General features: G+C 68.4%; 1 protein-coding gene across 8 annotated transcripts in view; it reads right to left on the bottom strand.

The window, feature by feature from the left end:
- The window catches only part of TNK2 (tyrosine kinase non receptor 2), a 75,007-nt gene that overhangs the window by 41,332 nt on the left and 10,196 nt on the right, over positions 1-23,479 (bottom strand). For 3 of the 8 annotated variants that reach the window (XM_045029689.1, XM_045029691.1, XM_045029688.1), the window contains exon 1: positions 8,568-8,712. In XM_045029689.1, the coding sequence (XP_044885624.1) occupies positions 8,568-8,672 (105 nt within the window). In that variant the 5' untranslated portion in view covers positions 8,673-8,712. Of the gene's footprint in view, positions 1-8,567; positions 8,713-9,892; positions 9,914-13,789; positions 13,813-18,011; positions 18,356-23,479 lie in introns of those variants that run through there. The other 5 variants (XM_045029696.1, XM_045029695.1, XM_045029693.1 and 2 more) reach the window with 5 other exon arrangements.

Genomic DNA, 23,479 nt, shown 5'->3' on the forward strand with positions numbered 1-23,479 from the left:
ACCGGGGCCAGCACGGACTGATGGGAGAGCGCCCCCTGCTGAGCCCCCCACAGCACAGCGCCCCCTGGCCTTGCACCGGGGCCAGCACCGACTGAGGGGAGAGCGCCCCCTGCTGAGCCCCCCACTCCCCGCAGCACAGCGCCCCCGGCCCTGCATCGGGGCCAGCACGGACTGAGGGGAGAGCGCCCCCTGCTGAGCCCCCCACTCCCCGCAGCACAGCGCCCCCGGCCCTGCATCGGGGCCAGCACGGACTGAGGGGAGAGCGCCCCCTGCTGAGCCCCCCACTCCCCGCAGCACAGCACCCCCGGCCCTGAACCGGGGCCAGCACCGACTGAGGGGAGAGCGCCCCCTGCTGAGCCCCCCACTCCCCGCAGCACAGCGCCCCCGGCCCTGCACCGGAGCCAGCACGGACTGAGGGGAGAGCGCCCCCTGCTGAGCCCCCCACAGCACAGCGCCCCCTGGCCTTGCACCGGGGCCAGCACGGACTGAAGGGAGAGCGCCCCCTGCTGAGCCCCCCACTTCCCGCAGCACAGCGCCCCCGGCCCTGCACCGGGGCCAGCACGGACTGAGGGGAGAGCGCCCCCTGCTGAGCCCCCCACTCCCCGCAGCACAGCGCCCCCGGCCCTGCACCGGGGCCAGCACGGACTGAGGGGAGAGCGCCCCCTGCTGAGCCCCCCACTCCCCGCAGCACAGCACCCCCGGCCCTGCACCGGGGCCAGCACCGACTGAGGGGAGAGCGCCCCCTGCTGAGCCCCCCACTCCCCGCAGCACAGCGCCCCCGGCCCTGCACCGGGGCCAGCACCGACTGAGGGGCCTTTGCCCACAGTGGCACTATACTGGGGTATAGGAGCCAGTGCCCAACGCTGAGCCCCCCACCCTGCAGCACAGAGCCCCCTGGCATTACACTGGGGGCTTGGGGCCAGCACGCCCTGCTGAGCCCCCCTCCCCGCTCCCCACATCACAGCACCCTCTAGCATAGCACTGGGCATTGGGGTCAGCATGGACTGAGAGGAGAGTGCCCTCTACTGAACCCCACACCCTGCAGCACAGCACCCCTGGCACTGCTCTGGGGTACTGGGGTCAGCACCGACTGAGGGGCCAGTGCCCCTTAGCACCATGCTGGGGGCCCGGGGCCAGCACCGACTGCGGGGCCAGCGCCCCCTAGCGCCACACTGGGGTACCGGGCTGGCCCCGACTGAGGGGCCAGCGCCCCCTAGTGCCACACTGGGGTATCGGGCTGGCCCCGACTGAGGGGCCAGCGCCCCCTAGTGCCACACTGGGATACCGGGCTGGCCCCGACTGAGGGGCTAGCGCCCCCTAGTGCCACACTGGGGTACCGGGCTGGCCCCGACTGAGGGGCCAGCGCCCCCTAGCGCCACACTGGGGTACTGGGCCAGCGCCCCCTAGGGTACCAGGGCCGGCACCGACTGAGGGGCCAGCGCCCCCTAGCGCCACACTGGGGTACTGGGCCAGCGCCCCCTAGGGTACCAGGGCCGGCACCGACTGAGGGGCCAGCGCCCCCTAGTGCCACACTGGGGTACCAGGGCCAGCACCGACTGAGGGGCCAGCGCCCCCTAGGGTACCAGGGCGGGCACCGACTGAGGGGCCAGCGCCCCCTAGCGCCACACTGGGGTACTGGGCCAGCGCCCCCTAGGGTACCAGGGCCGGCACCGACTGAGGGGCCAGCGCCCCCTAGCGCCACACTGGGGTACTGGGCCAGCACCGACTGTGAGCGAGCTCCCTGCTGTGTCATTGTTGTTGGCAGCCGAGAGCACCCAGCCCCTTGCAGGATCAGCCCCCAGCTCCAAACTCCTCCTCTTGTCCCCAGCTGGGTCTTACCCCTGGTGCTTTGCACACACGGGGAGTCGCTCAGGGTTTGACCATCCCGTCTGCAGCTCCCCCAAACCTAGCGGCAAGAGGGGGAGCAACGGGCACCTCAGAACCGAGCTGGGCTGCCAAGCCGGTCGCCTCTGCGCCTGCCCCCCAGCACTCTCCTGTCCCCATGGGGCACCCTTCCCTGGGGGCGGGGCGGCTGCAGCTGCCACCTAGCCAGGCACGCATGGAACGGTGAGCTCCCAGGCGGGTGGGCGGAAGGTTTGGGGCTGGCACTAATTCCCACCCACCAGACTCTCAAAGCCGAGCCCCCCCGGGATCCTCAGCAGCTCGCATGGCTCACTGTCTTCCCTGCGCCGCTAGCCCTTCACGCACACACCCAGGCTGGCATCTGAGCCCCCGGCCGGCATCTGACCCCCTGGCCCATGGCCTGCCACGCTCTGCTGAGCCGGGAACAGCTAATGGAACATCTGTGCGGCCCCCTGGGGGCCCGGCCCGGGCCCTGCACTTAGTGGAGCTGCTGCAGGAATTTGGACCCAGCGAGCGGGGGGACGCCCTGCCTGGCCCTTTGGGGCACACGGGGGGAGCCGAGCAGCACTGGACTGCTCTGAGGGTGCAGCTGAGGCTTTGTTCTCCCTCGTGCTGTAGCCTGTGCCAGTCAGCTCCAGCCCCAGCCCCCAGCTGGAGCGAAGGGCTTCCCTGCGGGGACGGGCCTGGAGGTTGGGGCAGCACCCGTGTTACGACTCAAGCCCTGAGTGGCCAGTGCGGCTCGGAGCAGCTGGTCCCTCCCCCCACACAGACGCTAAGAGCAGATGGTCACGCATCATACGGCCCTGCCCCCCTCGCTCTCCAAACACCCCCCAGCCTCTCCACCAGACCCCCCTGGGGCTGGCCAGGGCCCCAGGCTGCTGCATGCACCCGGCCCCACAGCGCTGGGGCAGCAGCTCACACTTGCACGGTGGGCGAAGGAGGAGCAGGGCTAGAGCTGAGGCCTGCAGACTCATTGCACTATTCCCAGACCGGAGCGGCTCGGCCACCAGCCCAGCCCCAAAGCCACAGCATGGTCGCTGCCCCGCTTCCTAGAGATGGGGGCAACCCCCAGGCATCTGCATGGGCCTGATGCTGCCAGGGGCTGAGCTCCTCCACCCCCCAAGCTGCAATGGGAGACGAGGAGCAGGAGCAGGCCCCACCCGAGCCTGGAGGGGATTTTCAGCTGCATTGCGTGTGGGGAGGGCAGCCGGCCAGGAGCAGGTGTCTCCTGCTTCCCCATTACACAGCGCCCAGCAGCTGCAGCGAGGGGCTCATTGGCATGCAGGCCCAGGCAGCACTGCGGGGAGGGGGGCCAGCTCCGGGCTGCCAGGCACTGCCATGCCAAGGGCAGAGCAAGGCCAGCCCTGTATGCAGGGGAACCCGTCCCCAGGGCCAGCGTGCTGGAGGGCACAGGCTGGCACAAAGGGGGGCCGGGACACAGGCTCCCAGTTGGCCCCATGCCACGGCCACAGAGGAGATTCTCTCCCATCAATCCCTGCTGCAAATACACTGCAGCTCTGCGCCTGCGAACATGCAGGCCAGCAGCTGAGCCAGCCTCCCGTGCAGCTGGCACGGCCCCACGCCGCAGGCTCCACAGAGGGCAAACCTGCTACCCCCCACCATAGGCAGTGCAGGCTAGTGGGCAGAGCACATGCCTGGGAGGCGGGAGGCGAGGACGGGGCTCAGGAATTGGCAGCCTTGGTTTCAATTCCCTGCTCTGCCGGACTCCCTGGGTGACCTTGGTCAAGTCGCTCCATGCCTCAGTTTCCCCCATAATGCCCCTGCTCTGCCTCCCGGGGGGGGGTGACAGGGCTGACTGCTGTGGGTCTCTGTCAACCGAGCACAGCCCTGCTGAGAAACTGGCCTGACAGCGGGTGAGGCGCAGCGCAATGGGGAAGAGGTGAAATACAGAGTGCAGAGACAAATCCCCACAGTGCCCTGGTCCAGCCAGATTCCAGCCAGGAGCCGCCGGAGCCAGGAGCACTCCACAAGCAGCCAACGGAGGGGCTCCCGGTAGCAGCACCCTCTGCGCCCCGCGGCCGCGACGGGGCCGGGGGCAGCACCCTCTGCGCCCCGCGGCCGCGACGGGGCCGGGAGCAGCACCCTCTGCGCCCCGCGGCGGCGACGGGGCCGGGGGCAGCACCCTCTGCGCCCCGCGGCGGCGACGGGGCCGGGGGCAGCACCCTCTGCGCCCCGCGGCGGCGACGGGGCCGGGGGAAGCACCCTCTGCGCCCCGCGGCGGCGACGGGGCCGGGGGCAGCCCCCACGGCGCCCCGCGGCGGCGACGGGGCCGGGGGCAGCACCCTCTGCGCCCCGCGGCGGCGACGGGGCCGGGGGCAGCACCCTCTGCGCCCCGCGGCGGCGACGGGGCCGGGGGCAGCACCCTCTGCGCCCCGCGGCAACGACGGGGCCGGGGGCAGCACCCTCTGCGCCCCGCGGCGGCGACGGGGCCGGGGGCAGCACCCTCTGCGCCCCGCGGCAACGACGGGGCCAGGGGCAGCACCCTCTGCGCCCCGCGGCAGCGACGGGGCCGGGGGCAGCACCCTCTGCGCCCCGCGGCAGCGACGGGGCCGGGGGCAGCACCCTCTGCGCCCCGCGGCAGCGACGGGGCCGGGGGCAGCACCCTCTCCACCCAACAGGTTCTACAGGCAATTCGGCTGCTGGCTGCACTGCTGGCCCTGGGCGGGGAAAGCACGAGACCCGCCCAGCCCTGACCAGCGTTGCCCCAGGACATTGCCCAAGACCGGGCCATGCAGTGCCGCACATGGACAGACCTCCCCTGCTCCCTGCCACTCACTGCCAGCCCACGTCCCCCCCACCCCCTGCTGCTCACAGACAGCGCCCCCTCCCTGCCACGTCCCCCCCACCCCCTGCTGCTCACAGACAGCGCCCCCTCCCTGCCACGTCCCCCCCCCTGCTGCTCACAGACAGCGCCCCCTCCCTGCCACGTCCTCCCCACCCCCTGCTGCTCACAGACAGCGCCCCCTCCCTGCCACGTCCCCCCCACCCCCTGCTGCTCACAGACAGCGCCCCCTCCCTGCCACGTCCCCCCCACCCCCTGCTGCTCACAGACAGCGCCCCCCCGCCCCGTCCACCCCCCCCCCTGCTGCTCACAGACAGCGCCTCCCTGCCACGTCCTCCCCACCCCCTGCTGCTCACAGTCTGCGCCCCCCTGCCACGTCCCCCCCACCCCCTGCTGCTCACAGACAGCGCCCCCCTGCCACGTCCCCCCCACCCCCTGCTGCTCACAGACAGCGCCCCCCTGCCACGTCCCCCCCACCCCCTGCTGCTCACAGACAGCGCCCCCCTGCCACGTCCCCCCCACCCCCTGCTGCTCACAGACAGCGCCCCCTCCCTGCCACGTCCCCCCCACCCCCTGCTGCTCACAGACAGCGCCCCCCTGCCACGTCCCCCCCTGCTCCCCACCATTCACAGAACGCGTCCTCCCCACTCCCTACCGCTCAGGGACAGTGCCCCCACCGCCACATTCCCCCCCTGCTCCCCGCCGACTACAGACAGCGCCCCCCCGCCATCATAAACCCACCACACCCCACCCCCTCTAATGCACCCGCTACACGCCCCCCCCTGAACACCATGCTCCCTACATACACCCCTCCCTTCCCTAACACCACCTCCCAATACGCCCACACCCCTCTACACTGCCCTCCCCCCCACCTCTCCAGCAGCAGGAAGGCTTGTGGGTCCCAGGCCCTGGTGACGGCGCTGGCTTTGCAGTGCAGAGACTGCAGGGGATGTGGAGGGGGTATTTCCCATCCTATTCCAGAGGCCCCTCTGCCCCTGGCCTTGGTGCCTGGGGAGGAGCTGTCTCCCAAGCCGCCCCTTAAGAACTCTGGGTCCTTGCCCTCCCCCAAGCCCTTTACAAGCAAGGTTAGCCCCACAACCCCCAGGAGGAGGGCACTACAGGTGGGGAAACTGAGGCATGGAGTGGTAGCCAATTAGTTCATTTTCTTGTTCACTTACTGTGCGTCTGACTGACGAGGCCGGGCCACCTACAATCCTGTGTGCTAAGCAGATCTGAGTGCAGGCTCACGGAAAGGAGAAGTTATGCACCGGGTACTAAGCTGAGGCCTGTAAGATGTCAGCTGAGCCATAGGCTTAAGAAACTCTTGACATAAGGAGGTGCCCAGAGAGTGACCCTATGCCACAGGACCACGCGAATGTGCCAAGAGGGGATGTTAAGAAAAATTGACCGCAATGTACTGTGGTTAGATCTCTTCCAACACGTGTCCTGACCGCAGGGTACACGCTGTGCATAGGATAAAAGAAGCTACAAAATCAGATAAATCCAACATGGCGAAGCCCAAGGGAACAGCCCTCAGTCAACGCTGCCAGCCAGCAACAGCGCGGGAGACGCCCAATGGCAACGGAGGGGCGCCCACTTATGGCAGGGGCTGGCCCCGGCCCTCACTGATCTACTACTCTGACCTAGGACAAGTCCCTCAGGCCAGAAGCCGGCATGTTCACAGGCTGGCCACTGCTTTGCTGCCACTATTTCCAGGGCTCCCACGGGGGTCTGACTCTCTGAGGTGCTCAGCACCCCAGTTCCCAGCAAGCGTGGCTGGAGCAGAGGGTGCTTGGCAGGCCCGAGTGCACCCCAGGGTACTGTCTGCTTCCAAAAATACTGGCCTAAATGACTTGCCCATGGTCAGATGGCAAGTGTGGGGATAGGACCAAGGAGTCCTGAGCCCAGCCCCACTCCTCCAACCACTAGGCAAAACTCCCTCCCTGGGTGAACAGGGCCAGTTGCTTTAATAGACGCCCAACACACAAAATGAACAAGGTTCCCAGGTGGCGTGAAGCAAAGAGAACGGAAAGGGCGTGGGGTTGGGAGGAACGGGGGAGGAGCATTGGAATCCACCAGCCAGGGCACACACCTCACCCCACACAGCTGACTGCCCGTGGCCGGCACCTGCTCACGCTCCTCCCAGCAAACGCAGCTGTGCAGCGGGTCCGACTGCACCCCAGGGGGAGCTGGGAGCCCACCAATGCCCCGGCGCCCGGGGCCAGGAGCCTGGGGTGACTGCAGCATTTTCTGCACTTCAGCCAGACTAGATCCAGGCATTTGTGGCAAGAGGCAGGGGAAACACGTTCCCATCGTGCCCTGCTAGGAGCTCGTTGGCATAGTGTGTGGATACAGCCTGGATCCATCAGCACACCCCTCGGTGCTGCTCCAGCGGCCCAGCCCTGTGCGGGAACCAGCCAGCCCTGCCCATATCCATGAAACAGCTGGAGGCCTGGGCTTGCTCCAAGACTGCAGATGCAGCGAGCTGGCGGCCCGGCTGTGCACTACCTTGGCATCCCGCCCCCCCCGGACGGGCACGGGGTCTTGTGACTGCAGCCCCCATCCCCACGGCTCTGAGAACACCCCTGCTCCACCCACCCACCTGGGGCGCTCGCCCAGCAGGGCATCCATAGCGCTCAGGGGAGGCTGCTCCTCCTAGCACTGACCCCTGGCTCGGGTTCATGGCAGAGAGCAGAAGAGCATGGGACTGCTTGGGGGGCAGGGAACTGCCGGGCCAGGCAACCCCCCTCCCTCACTGCCCTGGGGCAGAGCCCGGCCCAGCTCGCTCCACTTTCCTCTATCCCTCCCCCACGCACCTGCTGCCCCTTGAATCCTGTCCCACGCTGCCCCCCCCCGTGGAACGGACCAGCCCGGGGCCAGGGATCCAGCCACTCTGAGCATGCTCCCTCCCCGGATGCAGCACAGAGCCAGGCCCGGGCTAGCCAGGCTTCCAGGATGCTCGGTCCTGGGCTGGACGGGGCAGGCTGCAGCCCCACACGGGGGGGCAGGCTGCAGCCCCACACGGGGGGGGCAGGCTGCCTCCTTCCAAGGCAGTTCTTCACCCTGCTTTAGAGAACAGGGGCCAGAGCACACCAGGTCCCGGGCTAGCTCCCCACACGCTCCCCACACCTGTACCTCCCCCGCTCCCGGGCTGGTCCCCTCCACCCACTACCTGGCAGCTCACCTCAGTCCCAACCCACAGCCCCCCCCCTGCTGCTGCCGCCCTGAGCTCCCCTGCACCTTGATCCCCCGCCACACACATCCCTGCCAGGGCCCCTCAACCCTGATCAGCAGCCTCCTGCCAGCCCCGCTCGGAGCCCTCGTCCCCCAGCTGCACTTCAGTCCAGACATGAATCACGCTGCCAGTTGTGCCAACCCATGAGGCAGCTTGCCCTGTGCCAGGCTAGGAAAGGATCCATCTGGGTCTGAGCACAAGCCAGCAGCGGGGAGGGCTGGCGCTGAACTGACCGAGCGGCTGGAGGCCAGATCCAGATGGTGCCCCCCGCGGGGCAGAGAGCCCTGCCCCTGCCAGCCCCCATCCTCTCACCCAGAAGCCCCTCACCCGCGTTTAAAGGAGGAGGCTGCATGTCCTAGTGGGACAGAGAGCCAGGACCCCAGGTCCTCGCTTGCTGGGGCACATCACAGCCCCTCCTTGTGCCTCAGTTTCCCCAGCTGTTAAATGGGGAGAACAATCCCCCGGCTTTCGCGAAGGGCCCCAGTGCTGGACTAGTAGCCTAGCTAAGGAGAGGCCCCTTTGCCCCCCTGCCCCAGCGCCGGGTGCTAGAGGGGTTAACTCCTAGGGGGGGTGCGGAACAGGGGTCCCCCCCGCCCACCCCGCAGGGCCGCGCCCCGTTCCCCGCGGAGCTGGGGCCCGTGCCCGGGGGGGCCGCGCGGTACTGACCCTGCGGCAGGGCGCTGCCTCCCCGCCGACCGCGGGCAGCGCGCCGGGCCCCTCGTCCTCCCGCCGGCCGGGGCCCAGGCGCCGGTAGGGGGCCGCCTCCGCCATGGGGCCGGGCCCGGCTGCCGGGGCTGCGGCGCAAGAGCCCGGCCCGCGCCCCCCGCCGGGCCGAGAGGCGGCTGCGCTCGGCGGGGGATGGGGCCGGGGCCGGGCCGGCGGCCTCGCTCTGCACATGCTCCCGGCCCGCCGGCCCCGAGCGGGGGAAGATGGCGGCTCGCCCCCCCCTCCCCGCGCCGGGGGGGGGCAGGGCCCAGCCCACGGGACGGGGGGCTCAGGTGAGCCCGGGGGGGGAGAATAGGGGCGAGAGGCACAGCCGGGGGGGGTGTTGGCGGCCGGGCACAGCCGGGGGGGGTCAGCCCCCCTGGGGCATCGGGTGTGGTTCCCTCCCCCCATCACTGGCATCCCCCCCCCCCCAGCAGGACCCCAGGGAGCGCAGAAGCCTGGGGCTGGGCTGGGTTATACGAACCCTTCGCCTGAGCATCAGCTGCCCAACCCGCGTACCCCACGCAGCCCTGGCAGCGGTACCAGGCAGTGGACATATCCCAGCCCAGAGCAACCTTCCCCGGCACCCAGCTCTGCCAGCGCCCCTCACTCCCGACCCGCAGCCCCCTTCGATCCAGCCCGGGGCTCCCCCCACCCGGCTCTGCCAGCGCCCCTCAGTCCTGACCCACAGCCCCCTTCGATCCAGCCTGGGGCTCCCCCCACCCGGCTCTGCCAGCGCCCCTCACTCCCGACCCGCAGCCCCCTTCGATCCAGCCCGGGGGGGCTCCCCCCACCCAGCTCTGCCAGCGCCCCTCAGTCCTGACCCGCAGCCCCCTTCAATCCAGCCTGGGGCTCCCCCCACCCGGCTCTGCCAGCGCCCCTCACTCCCGACCCGCAGCCCCCTTCGATCCAGCCCGGGGCTCCCCCCACCCAGCTCTGCCAGCGCCCCTCAGTCCTGACCCGCAGCCCCCTTCGATCCAGCCCGGGGCTCCCCCACCCGGCTCTGCCAGCGCCCCTCAGTCCTGACCCGCAGCCCCCTTCAATCCAGCCTGGGGCTCCCCCCACCCGGCTCTGCCAGCGCCCCTCACTCCCGACCCGCAGCCCCCTTCGATCCAGCCCGGGGCTCCCCCCACCCAGCTCTGCCAGCGCCCCTCAGTCCTGACTCACAGCTCCCTTCGATCCAGCCCAGGGCTCCCCCACCAACATTGTATTTCAAAAATAAGGAACTGTTTTCTTAGCTCCCCTACCCCCCCATCATCAAATTAATAATACTGAGTAGGACTCACCCCCATTCGCTGGGGTATTTCCTGCAGCGCTCAGCAAATCCTCATCTTGGAGAGGAGAGGAAATAGGGGACCCTTCTGTTGGTAACCCTGCCCCCAGCCCTGCCGGTCCCCCCCACCCCCCACATTCCAGCCTGGGTCTCCCCCAGAGGGACAACCCCCCCCCCCTTTGTTTGTGACTCAGCCAGGAGCCCAGCTCCGCCCTGGGAGGTGAAGGTCAGCGTGTTAACCCCTTGTGAGCCCAGGTGCAACAGCCACCCCTGCAGAGGGCAGAGGCCTGGCAGGGAGGACATGGGGACCAGAGGGGAAGAGCAACTGACCCAGTGGAGCTTCCTCCCACCCTTCCCCCCAGGGGCCTGAGCCCGCTGACACCAGTGCCTGGAGGTGCAGAGCCCCGCTCCAGCGCCCAGCCCAGCTGCAAACCTGCCAGGCCTGCTCCCAGCCCCCAGCCAGGCCCCCATGGCCCGAGCAGGGGAAGATGCTCTGGCCAGGTGGATGCTGCAGGGGGGCCCAATCCCCTCCCTCCTCAAGGAGAAGCCTGGCTGTTTGCAGCCCCCACGGCCAGCCCAGGGGATACAGAGCCTTCACCTCCCAGGGCCAGCAGAAGACCAGACCCGGGAAAGGGGGTGTGACACTTGGGGGCCCAGGCAACAGCTGCAGGTCTACTCCCAGAGCCCAGCCCCCCATGATCCCTGGGCTGAGGCCTCAGTCGAAGCCCTGAGCAATCCCCAGAGCACCCCCTCGGGAAGCTCGGCCTGCACTGTCCAAGCTGCCCCATGTCCAAGGCCGGCCGGCCAGCGCCCCTCCCAGCACGGAGCTCCCCGCTCTGCCTTGGCCCGGCCCCATCAATACCCCGCATGGCCAGGGACAATCAATGCCTCCACGCTCCCTACACTGCAGGGGGAAGGGGGGGAACAGTGCCCTATAGGGTGTATTCCCTCCCCACACCTGCCCCAAGCCTGGGCCACACTTCAAAGACCCTGCGAGCTACCTTCAACCTGGAGGTATGTGGGGGTTTGCCCCCCTGGAACAGAGACGTGCTCTCAGTCCAGCCCCCGGCTGCTCTGGCGGCCAGAGCCCCATGGGCGTAATCCCTGTGCCACGCAATACCACCAGGGCCACCCAGAGGATTCAGGGGGCCTGCGGCAAAGCAGGGAAGCTGTGGCGCTTGTATGCACCTGGCAGCGGTCTGGGTCTTTGGCAGCACTGAAGGGCCCCCCGCCGCCGGAGACCCGGACCGCTGCCGGGCCAGGGCTCACAGGGCATTTCGGTGTCTGCGGCAGCACTGAAGGGCCCCCCGCCGCCGGAGACCCGGACCGCTGCCGGGCCAGGGCTCACAGGGCATTTCGGTGTCTGCGGCAGCACTGAAGGGCCCCATGCCCCCGGAGACCCGGACCGCTGCCGGGCCAGGGCTCACAGGGCATTTCGGTGTCTGCGGCAGCACTGAAGGGCCCCCGCTGCTGAAATGCCGCCAGAGACCCGGACCGCTGCCGGGCCAGGGCTCACAGGGCATTTCGGTGTCTGCGGCAGCACTGAAGGGCCCCCCGCCGCCGGAGACCCGGACCGCTGCCGGGCCAGGGCTCGCAGAGCATTTCGGTGTCTGCGGCAGCACTGAAGGGCCCCCGCTGCTGAAATGCCGCCAGAGACCCGGACCGCTGCCGGGCCAGGGCTCACAGGGCATTTCGGTGTCTGCGGCAGCACTGAAGGGCCCCCCGCCCCCGGAGACCCGGACCGCCGCCGGGCCAGGGCTCGCAGGGCATTTCGGTGTCTGCGGCAGCACTGAAGGGCCCCCCGCCGCCGGAGACCCGGGCCGCTGCCGGGCCAGGGCTCGCAGGGCATTTCGGTGTCTGCGGCAGCACTGAAGGGCCCCATGCCGCTGGAGACCCGGACCACTGCCGGGCCAGGGCTCACAGGGCATTTCGGTGTCTGCGGCAGCACTGAAGGGCCCCATGCCGCTGGAGACCCGGACCGCCGCCGGGCCAGGGCTCGCAGGGCATTTCGGCGGTGGGGGGCCCTTCAGTGTCTGAGGCAGCACTGAAGGGCCCCCTGATGCCGAAATGCCACCGAAGACCCGGACCACCGCCAGGCCAGGGCTTGCGGGGCCCCTGTGGAGCCCGGGGCAAATTGCCCCACTTGCCCCCCACCTCTGGGTGGCCCTGGATACCACTGGGGCAGGGAGATTCCTCCTGACCCCTGGCTGCAGCGTGGTCGCCGCCCTGAAGCCTGGCGTTAGATCCCTGTTGCGTCACTGCAGGGCCCTTTTAAAGTGCCCTTGCCTGACTGAAGTGATGCGAGCTCCCCCCCCCCCCCGCCCGCAGCCTGACTCACCCTCCTGGGGAGGAAGGTGTCTCAGCCGTGCAGCTCCCTGCTTGGCCAGAGGGGGTCGCTCAGGAGCTCCCCCTCTTGCCGTGGGTCCTGTCTATGTTGGCGGGACAGGAGACTGGACAGGTGACTTCAGCCCAGCGGGGGTGGGGGGCTCCCGTTCAGCCTCACGCTCACCTTGCTGCCTCGCTGCCCAGGGCAGGGCAGCCCACAGCCCCCCCCAGGGTGATTCACCCCAGGGGGCGTTCAGAGGGGAGCTGCCCAGCCCCAGGGAGCTTGGGGATTTGTTACAGCCTTGAGGTGAGTCTAGGAGCAACTGCAGCATGAGAGATCCCTGGGCCGGGCCGGGCCAGGCCAGGGGGGCTCTGGTGAGACAGCGGGGGGTCCGCACTGGCAGACATCTCTGGGGCTGGGGGCTGAGCAGAGGCAGCGCATCCTGGGGCCAGGGAGGCAGCAGCGAGGGAGGGAAGGAGGTGGATGGACAAGGCAGGGCAGAAGCCCCATTGCTCGGGCACCGAATAAAAGGGTGGACAAAACACCACGGGAGGGACAGCCGGCCCCCCCTCGGGGGGGGGATGGCCAATGGGGAGCTGGGAAGAGCCAGGCTCAGGGGCCTTTCCCAAGGGCGGCCCTGGCACGGGGGTGCCAGCAGGCAGGTGGTGTGGAGAGCAGCCCAGCTTCCCGGTCTCATCCCACTGCTGAGCCAGGGAAGAGCCCTGGGGGCTGTAACAAGCTGGTGAGGCACATCCTGCCTGCACACGTGTGTCACGGCACTGGCATGCCAGGCAGCCATGACTTACACGTGTGCTATGCCAGCTCTGACCTGACAGGCAGAGTATGGGGACAGACATCGCCTGCCCGGCTGCAAGCGGGGTCTGTGGGGGCTACTATCAAACACCAAGGGAACGTCCCCCACACCCAGCCTCTCCGGGGGGTAGAGGGTAGCTGGGCCACAGGGGCCGATTCAGCTGAGCCCCTCGACTGACGGTGCCCGTGAGGGGTCCCTGCAGTGGGGGGCCCAGATGTCCCATCACACAGCTGGCTCCTACCCCCTCGGCAAACCCAGGAGAGCGTCGACCGAGCGCCAGCTCCTCCCCAGACACCCGCCCGCTGTCACCACTGGGAACAGAGACTCACTAGCGCAGAGGCAGCTGCAGGCTGGGAGCCCTGGCTCCACACCCCAGACCCCACCCGCCTCCCATGTCCTGTCCCACACTGCTACCTTGTGTGCAGCCCACCCCCTGCCTGCCACGCTTCAAACCCCACTGCTCCTCACACAGCACCAGGATAAGATCTGTCTGTTACACTCCCACCATGGTCACTGCAAACCCTCCGGGTGTCCCTCGCCTCAGGGGTGAGGGGTCCTGCTCCCCTGGCACCTAGGCAATGCCAGCAACCCAGCCTGGTCAGTTTCAGGCTCCGGTCACATCCCCGGCACAGGGAGCCATTTAAAATCCCCAGCAACTTCCCAGGGCCTGTGAGCAGGGGTCCCTCGGACGGGTGGCAGGGAGCTCGCAGGCAGAGGGCCTGGTGCAGCCTGCACGGGGAGGGGGGGGGGGCTGGCGCGTCGCCACTCACCTCCTGCATCTCGCCAGCCAGGGCTGGATCCCAGGGCTCAGTGGCACAGCTGGCCGGCGTTTGTTTACAGTCTGCCACTCTCGGGTGGCTGGTCACATGGCAGTGAGCTCAGCAGCTGGAGCAGGCCATTCATTCCCGGGGCAGGGCCAGGCAGAGTTTCAGGGACACTCCCCGGGGAGCCGGCCCTGCCACGAGCCCTGCTGGTTGGGTCACCTCTCCGGCAAGCGACACCCACAAGCTGCACACGCTGCCCACGGGTGCTGGCGAGTCATGGAGCCGGGAGTCAAAGGGACACTGACCTGCGATGACTCCACGGAGGTGAGATGGAGCCATGCAGAACGAGCCCCACTCGCCCGCAGTGATACAGGGCCAATCCCACGCCCCCCACAACATCCCCTGGAATGGGCCCTCTGCCCGCGAGCTCCCTGACACCCATCTGAGGGGACCCCCGACAGGGGAGCTGTGCTGGCCTGGGAGGGCACTGCTGACCTGCTCCCAGGATACAGCAGGGGTAGGTGGCACTGCCCTGGCTCCAGCAGCCCCTCATACCCGCCCCTAGGAGGTGCCCCACGGATCCATCCTGCCCCCCCCACCCTCCCCAGGCCCCAGAGGCAGCGAGATGCCATGGGTCCCGCTGCCCACAACACACTGACATCCCGTCGTGGCATCCGGAGCCCCACTGCTGGGAGGGGAATGGGCACCTGGGTGGAGAGCCGCTGGCTTACAGAAGCTGGGTCCCCACAGCCCCCTCCCACTGAGGGGTGCCCCTCCCCATGGGCCACGCTCATCTCGGCAGCTTGGGGGACTCCCCATGGTGCAGCAAAGGGGCACACAGACAGTCCCCCCCACAGCCCATACGGCACACAGGCTCCGAGGCACTAACTGTGCCCCCACCCACTGCCACTGAGCCCCAGCAGAGCTGTGGGCACCTGGGGCAGCTCAGCTGGCAGCATGAGGCCACCGCCCCCTGGGATGCCCAGCTCCCATGTCTGTCAGAGGCGCTGCTGGCGGGCCGGGGGTCGCCCTGCCTTGTATATGGGAGGGGACCGGACAAAGGACACTCCACTAGCCGATAGCGCACCTGGGAGTGGTGGGTACTTGGCTGTGTGGGTAGCCACCCCCCAGCTGGGTCCTGGGCAGCCCGGCCCCCGGGGACACTGCCCCCCATGCCCCTGCTGCTCCACTGGAGGGGGGGAGGGATAGCTCAGGGGTTTGAGCATTGGCCTGCTAAACCCAGGGTTGTGAGTTCAATCCTTGAGGGGGCCACTTAGGGATCTGGGGCAAAAATTGGTCCTGCTAGTGAAGGCAGGGGCTGGACTCGATGACCTTTCGAGGTCCCTTCCAGTTCTAGGAGATAAATAAACAGGATATCGCCATTTATTTCTTTATTAATGTGGTACCAGAGCAACACTGAATGGCAGCACTGCTGCTCCCACGGGGTGCTGGAAGAGCCAGCCCCGGGGAGAACCCCAAGGAGGGGGGCGGGCGGAGGAGCAGGCGCCAGGCCCTGCAGGCTGGCTGGCAGCGGGCACTGTACTAGGGAGATGGGCTAGAGGGAGCCCTGAGCTCTGTGCTGTGGAAAGCAGGCGGGCAGACAGGGCACAGCCCTGACCCGGCTGCACTGAGCAGCACTCTAGGATCTGCCCCTGCCACCCCCTTCCCAGGAAATCCCGGTGCTCAGCAGCTCTGGCTCCGCCCACCCAGGAGCTATGGCGCCCGCAAGCCACGGCCCTGCGCCCCGTCCTGAGTGAGCCACCAGTGGGCGATGGGGGAAATGCCCGGCACCATTTCGGGCTCCAAGTCCATGCCCCTCCCTCTCCGAGCAGCCAGCTTGGTGGGTGGGAGCCCAGGCCCAGCTCCAGCACGGCACTAGGGGGTGCTCCAGGGGGAGGGACGGCCTGCGGGGCAGGCAGAGCAGAGCGGAGCGGAGCGGGCGGAAGTCCGGGCACCCAGGCAGCAGCCGGCAGACCGGGGAGGCTGCCTGCGGCGCACAGCAGAAGGGATGCAATGCAGGGTGCGACACAGACACGCGGACGGGGCTGGAGGAAGCGCCACCGCTCCTGCCAGCCAGGGCGACAGAGGAACCTGTCAGCCGAGGAGAGGGCTGCAGCCTGCCCTGTGCCCCCATCCACACCCAGGACGAGCCAGCCTCCAGCCGCTTGCCTCCCTCAAATCCCTTCCATAGGCGGGGCTGTCCGTGGCCAGGGCCCAGGGGCTGGCTGGCTGGCAGGTCTGGTGCCCCTCCCTTTGCCTGCAGAGGGACCGGGAGACAGGCTTCGCGGCGCTGGCAATCCCCGCAGCAGATTAGTCTGGGGGAATCCCCATCGGGGAGAGGGGGGAACGGGATATGTCCAGGACCCCCCCGCCCCGTCCTCCCCACAGCCCACAGGCTGGTACCACGTGGGACCCCGCGCCTGATGCAGAGCAGCCCAGATCTCAGACGTGGCTGCCCAGCCACTGCCCAATGCCCCCTCTGCTCCCCACCTGAGCCCGCAGGGAGCATTAACCCGGAGCAGTGCCCTGGCTGGCTCCAGGGGCCACAAACAGGTGGGGAGCGTTGCAGCTGCAGGGGTACCTGGCTGTACCCCAGCTGAGTCCCTGACCACGTGCCTCATCTCCACCATGAGGGCAAAATGCAGCAGCTGCCCAACAGGATAAGAACAGACGGGACAAGAAGGAGAAGCCACTAACGAATCTGGAGCAGTCTAGGGCTCCAGGGCCTGCCCTCTGCCACCCAGCACGGCTGCCCAGGACTCCCCGGCAGCAACAGGGACAGAGCTCAGACCCTCCTGCTCCAAAAGCCTAGGCATAAGGAGACTCTCCATTAACTGTAAGCAGTAAGGGGGCTCTGACCCACAGCAGGGCCATTCTGATTCCACCCAGTAGTAGGCAGCGCAAGGTGTCAGCCATTCGTTGGGATGCTGGAGCTACTGAGGAAGTTACACAAGCAGCCGGTAACTTCAGGGGTTGGCACCTGGCCTGTGTGCTCGGCTAGCGAACGCGCCCTTGCAAAAAGCAGCATCTTTCACCACAGTCAGTCACGGCCAGCTTTAAATCTCAGCCAAAAGATGGACCCTCCAGTAGCATGGCACCTCCCACGCCGCATGGGGGCCAGCCCCCCCGAGAGCCCCCTGCCACTGCCTGAGAGTGCCCCCTACGAGTCCCCAGTACCCCAAGAGCTCCCCCAACCCCCCCGCTGCCTGCAGCACAGAACTCTGGCACTGCCTGAGAGCGCCCCCTATTGAGACCCCCTGCTGCCTGCAGCACAGCACCTCTTGGCATGGGGGTCAGTACTGCTGAAAGCCCCTCCCTACTGAGCCTCCAGGCCCCACTCCCTGCACCACAGCACCCCCCTAGCACTGCTTGAGAGAGCCCCTTATGGAGCCTCCACCCCCCCCAGTCCCTGCAGCACAGCACTCCCTGGCGTCACACTGGGCATGGGGGCCGGTACCGACTGCCCGGGGAGCGTGTCCTGCTCCACTCCTGGCCATCCAGCATCCCTGGCATCACACTAAGGAGAGCGGGCCCCCAAGGAAACTCCCCCACCACGCCCTGAGCAGCTGGGTTGCCCTCAGTCGGCTCCCACCCACATACAAAGCAGGCTCCCAAGCCCACAGCGCTACGGACGGAGCAGGGCAAGCCGACTGGCAGGCAGGGATGCGGTGTGACAAGGCCTGAGTCACAAATGCCACACCAAGGGCTGGTGTGACGGTTGCCCCGGGGAAGGAGAGCCCCGGTGGAGGCTGCTGGGAGCCAGCCCAGAGCCTGCCAACAGGGAACTCCCACCAGTCCAGAGCCAGGTACGGCCCCACCCTGGCATGGGTGCCCCATTCGGCACAGAGCTGGCTTCAGCTGGGCACCTTTCTGCTTGGCCACAGGAGGGCGCACTTCACTCAGCTTGTGATACCGTCCCGGGCACCGACCAGCCGACAATGGGATGGAGGGACACACCAAACAAGCAGCCCAGAGAGTGCTCAGTGCACTTCCTTCGCCCACCTGAGCAGCTAGCCCGGCCCAGTCACACCCGGCTAGGCCCTGCACCTGGGGAGAAACAGGCAGCAGAGAACCCCAGCCCCCTGGAGACCCCAGCCCAGAGCCTGAGCCTCTCCATAGCCACACCAGTGTCCGGCGCCCCGTTGGCCTGGTTCCGCCAGCCTGCAGTGGGGAGGGGTCTCTGGTGAGCGCGGGAAGGCGGGCAGTACAGTGCAGCGGAGAGCCCTACCTGACGCTGGGGCGCTGCTCCGTCGGGGCCGTGCGGTCCTGCCCCAGGGGGCTCGTCAGAGGCCGGGGGGGCTCCAGCAGCGTTGGGGGGATATTCCGGGGGCGGGGAGGGAGTCCGTTTCAGCCTCCCCCGGAGTCTTTTGAGTTGTACAGAGGACTGGGCCCCCCCCCGCCCCCCGAGTCCTAAAGCGGTGCTAATCCCGGCCCATCCACTGCCAGAGCACGAGATCCGGGGGGGGGGGGGGTCCCAGTACGATCCCGAGGCTGGCGCCCTGCGACTCACCAGCACGTCCGTCGAGGGTGTGGGCCTGGCTGCTCCAGCCCATGGGCTCAGCCAGGCTCAGTCTGGAAGAGAGAAAAGAGGTCCCAGTGTCAGGGCACATCTCCTCAGGCCGGGCACAGCATCATGCTCCGCAGGGAGGGTGCTGCCACCCGGGGGCGGAGCGGAGCCACTGCCTGGCCGGGATGATTCCATGCCAACCCCGCCCCAGGCACCGACCCCAGAGGGAAACCAGCCCTCAGGGGAAGTGCCACCCCCCATTTGAGGGGGGAGCAGGGACTGGACTCAAACCCAGCACCTGCTCGTTGGCTCGGGCAGAGACAGGTGGGCACCTTGCAGCTGGTCCCAGGCGTGCCCAGGTGCCAATGCAAACAGGGAGGCTGGGCACGGGGAGGGAGGGAGGGAGGGTCCCACTCATGGACCCCTCCAGCCCTGCCCGGGGCAGAACATACGGACGGGGTTGCTCAAGCGCAGCTCCCCAAGGCACCGGGGCAGAGCCAGGCCATGGGACCCCAGTGGAGAGGAACCGGGATCCCCCTTTGGACATCCCCCCCGAGCGCTGCTCTGCCCGCACACAGCCCCTCTGGGACGGAGCGCAGCCTCACGCACCCCACGGGGGCGAGGGGGGCACTGGCCCCCACCCCTGGGACGAGGCCTGCCCTGGCTGTCCCCTACCCGGGCAGCCCAGCCCAGCCTCCAGCAATCTCCCTGCAGGGTGCACAGCTGGCAACGGCCAGGGATCTCCGCCCACCTCGGAGCAGCCAGCTGGGCCCCGGCCACCACAGGGGCACTGATGGGGCGGGGGAGCCCGGCTGTATGGCGGAGGCTGCGGCCAAGGCCATAGCTCAGTTTCCGGCCACAAACGGCCCCCTGCCCTCCCCCGTCAGCTCCCAGGGCCTGGCAGTCAATCAGCTCATTGTCCAAGGGGGGGGGCAGAGCTGGGCTCCAGCATTTGCCCTTGACTGAGTGGGGGCTCACTCCCGAAGGGCTTCCTCCCCCCCCACACACATCAGGGGCTCTCACACAACCCCTCTCTGGCTCAGGGCCCTGGCCAGATCGGCTGGGATGGCCTGTCCCTGCTCTCAGCACTGGGGGAGCCGGCGTGTGAGGAACATGGAGCCGTGTCTCAGCCACCCCCACCCAAGCCAGTGCTCAGGGACCCTGCCAGGGCCTCGGGAACAGGGAGAGGAGGGGACCCGTCTGTTCCTGGCAGCAAAGGGTCAAGAGGTCTGGTTAGAGGGGAGAGAGGGTCTGCTCCCCACATCTGGCTCTGCCGGTGCCCCTCAATCCCACCATGCAGCCCCCTGCTGTCCCAGCCCTGGGGTCCCCACACCTGGCTCTGCCAGTGCCCCTCAATCCCAACCCGCAGCCCCCTGCTATCCCAGCCCTGGGCTCCCCACATCCGGCTCTGCTGGTGCCCCTCAATCCCAACCTGCAGCCCCCTGCTATCCCAGCCCTGGGGTCCCCACACCCGGCTGTGCCAGTGCCCCTCAATCCCAGCCCTGGGCACACACCCCCAGCTCTACCAGTGCCCCTCACTCCCGACCCGCAGCCCCCTGCTATCCCAGCCCTGGGCGCGTCCCCCCAGCTCTGCCAGTGCCCCTCACTCCCGACCCGCAGCCCCCTGCTATCCCAGCCCTGGGTACCCCCCCAGCTCTGCCAGTGCCCCTCAATCCCACCCCACAGCCCCCCCACTATCTCAGCCCTGAGCTCCCCACACCCGGCTCAGCCAGTGCCCCTCAATCCCAACCTGCAGCCCCCTGCTATCCCAGCCCTGGGGTCCCCACACCCGGCTGTGCCAGTGCCCCTCAATCCCAACCCGCAGCCCCCTGCTATCCCAGCCCTGGGGTCCCCACACCCGGCTGTGCCAGTGCCCCTCAGTCCCAGCCCTGGGCACACACCCCCAGCTCTACCAGTGCCCCTCACTCCCAACCCGCAGCCCCCTGCTATCCCAGCCCTGGGTACCCCCCCAGCTCTGCCAGTGCCCCTCAATCCCACCCCACAGCCCCCCACTATCTCAGCCCTGGGCTCCCCACACCCGGCTCAGCCAGTGCCCCTCACTCCCGACCCGCAGCCCCCTGCTATCCCAGCCCTGGGCTCCCCGCACCCGGCGCTGCCGGTGCCCCTCACTCCCGCCACGCGGGCAGAGCACAGTACAGCCTGGAGGATGAACCCAGGCAGACTCAGCAGCTCGCTCTCTCTCCCTCCCTTGCCCCTCCCCCCCCAGTGTAGCTGCACCAATTACAGTTGCTGCTAATTAATAGGCCCATTTCCTCTCCTGCTGCTGGCTCCTTTGGACCATGTCCAGAAGAGGTGAGAATCCCACTTGTCAGCCAGCACCAGCCCCTGGGAGCTGCTGCATGACAGTCCCCAGCCGGGTGCGGGGAGATCTGCCCACAGGAGGCTGCTCGGGGTCCAGCGGGACCACCCCCCCCCCCACCCACCCCCGGTGGCCAGACAGCAGCAGCCTCTCCCAGGAGTGCCCCTGAGGGCTGCGGCTCACACAGCAGTGGCGGGGGGGCCTCTGGGTCAGACACTCACATTGGCGTGAGAAGCTCTTGGTGAAGATGTGTTAAATTCCCACAAAACCCCTCTTGGCCCAGCCCTCCCCCAGTCACACAGAGGCTCTGGGGCATGAGCTGGATTCGGACAGCACCCCCAGGAGGGGGGGACGTCTCACCCTGACTCACCACATGGGAGCCGGTGCACAGGCCAGCCAGGCAGCTCTGTGGAGCAGGGAGCACAGCGTACAGCACCTGGCACCAGGGGGCTGCTGCAGGGCTGAAGCTCCCAGGGATGGCTCAGCCCAGGTCCCACAGGAAGAAGCAGGGAACACCCCAGTCCCGTCCCCATTGGGCCTCCTCCCTTCCCCCTGCCCGGGCAGGATCAGCCCAAGGTCTCTGACTGGTACCAGCTGGGATCCAAATGCCTCTGGCTCCATTGAGACAGGAGCGGCCCCTGGCAGGAGGCCCCACCCACAGGAGCCCCAGAGGAAAGGAAACCAAGAGGGTGGAGATGAAAGGCTCCAGCTCAGTGCACCTGCTCAGCAGTCGGGGCTCTTAAAGGGACAGTGTAACCCCAGCAGCCAGGGCCACGGGCCCCTTTGCCGGTGGTTCCGGGCTGGAGGCAGACAGGGCCTTGCAAGGGGCTGGGGGGCACGTGGGCCAGGGCACTGCCACGTGCTGTTCAGGGCGTCCAGACACAGACAGCCCTAGGGCAACGGCTGTGGGGGACCAGCCCCAATAGTGACACAACTGCCCCCATGCAGCAGCAGCAGCGCGCATGGGCACTGGGGGCCCCAGCAGGTCAGACACAGGCCAGGGCCTTGGGCACTAAGCCACAGGTCTCTGCCCCAGGGCAGGGTCTGTAGCCTTGCTGCCACTAGAAGGCAGTGCACGCCCCCCGCCACACTGTCCTGGAGACACAGGTGGCCGCGGGGTCAAGGCAGAGCCCCAGGCCTGGCTGGCGGGTCAGAGGAGACCAGACAGATGAGGCTTGTCCAGGGGGGTGGGACAGGGGGGCACAGGCAGGTGCCAGAGGAACACAGCGCCCCCGGGGGGACCCTGACCAGGCTGCCTGGCACTGCCCCCACCTCTCACCGTGCCCTCACCCCAGTTCCACCCACTTCCCCTCCCAGCAGTTCCGGCTGCAGCCCAGCCCAGGAGAGCCATGTACCCTGAGCCTGCTCGGCAGCAGAGCCCCCTCCAGTGCCCCAGGCTAGTGGGGGACCCTGAGGGCAGAGAAGGCTGGTTTGGGGGGCAAACCCCAACCCTGGCAGGGATCTGTTCCATAGCAGCTCCAAGCTGCCCGTTCCCACTAGCCACAGTGGGAGTGTCAGGGCAGAGCCCTGGGGCCGGCTCTCCCGCCTGGCCGGGGGGCCAGACCAGACCTGGAGCCCCAGCCCAATTCAGCAGGAAGTCAGGAGACCCCTACAGCCATGGCTTGCGCTATCATGGCAGCAGCCAGCCGAATGACCCTGGGACGAGCCAGGAATGGGGTTGTGGCATCTCAGCTGTGGGGGCCGGGGGGGTGAGGTGGGGGAACGACGACATGGAGAGGGCCTTTGGAGCAGCTTCCCCCCACCCCCCCTACAAGCCAGGCAGTGCAGAGGCTCCTGAGGGCACCCACAGGGCTGTGCCCAAGGGAGGGGACTGGAAGCTGGTACACCCCCAGGCCCCTGCAGCACTGGGGAGCAACCCTGCCCACGCAGCACCCTGCAGCCCAAGGCCGGGCTGGGCGAGCCACTAGTGATGGGGGGAGCCAGTCTCCAAGTTACTGACACCGACTCCACCAACCGAACCCCCCCAGCTCCCCTCTCCGCCCACCCAGGGAAGTTCAAACCTGCTCCTGCGCCAGCCGCCCTGCCCAGCGCCCTGCAGCACCAACAGCTCATGCCCCGGCTTCCTGCCCATGCCGCAGCTGCACGGCGCTCAGTCGCCTCGCACCGGAGGGGGCGCGCGCCCGGCGGCCCCGTGCGGGGAGGGGCAGGGATGTGCCACACATGGAAATGGGAGCGCAGGGGGGTTCTAAGGGATGGTCACAGCCCCCGGCGTCTGCTCTCGCACCATCCCCGGAGGCGCTGGAGAGGGAAAACCCTGCTAGGCCCTGTCTACTGCCTCCCCCCACCCCCACCCCATGGTACTGCCCGAGCCCCACCACTGCTCCAGCCACCCGTGTTCCCCACCTGACTGGAGCCCGCAGCCCACACTGGGCGACGCTGCCAGGCTCGGGCACCGCCCCAGAGCGCCTGCTGCCTGGGCACTGACCGGCCTCTCCAGCACCGAGGGGCAGGGCGTGTCACACTCACCCACACCCCCCCCCACCCACCCCCCAAGTCTGGCCTCCCACCCACTCCCTCCCCCAGCAGCTTGCATGGCACGAGGGGCACCGGTGGGCTCGCCGGCATGGCTTGGCGTTAGCCCTCTCATCTCCCAGCTGCCAGTTCAAATCCAGCCTGGGTCAGGTGTGCCCCAAAGCTGCTGCAGCCTGCTGGCCCGGCCACACCAGCATGGCCGGTGCTTGGTGGCTCTCAGCCCAGCTGGTCACACACTAGTGACCACAGCGCGCTGCACCCACAAACGGCTGCCAGCTGCCAAGGGGAAGCGCCCAGCTGTGGGGGACGCTCCCAGCAGCCCGACAAGCTGGGCAGTGCAGGGGGCTTTGCCAGCTAGATCCGCTGGGGCCACCAG

The sequence above is a fragment of the Mauremys mutica genome, chromosome 9 (assembly GCF_020497125.1).
Source record: "Mauremys mutica isolate MM-2020 ecotype Southern chromosome 9, ASM2049712v1, whole genome shotgun sequence".
Taxonomy (NCBI): domain Eukaryota; kingdom Metazoa; phylum Chordata; order Testudines; family Geoemydidae; genus Mauremys; species Mauremys mutica.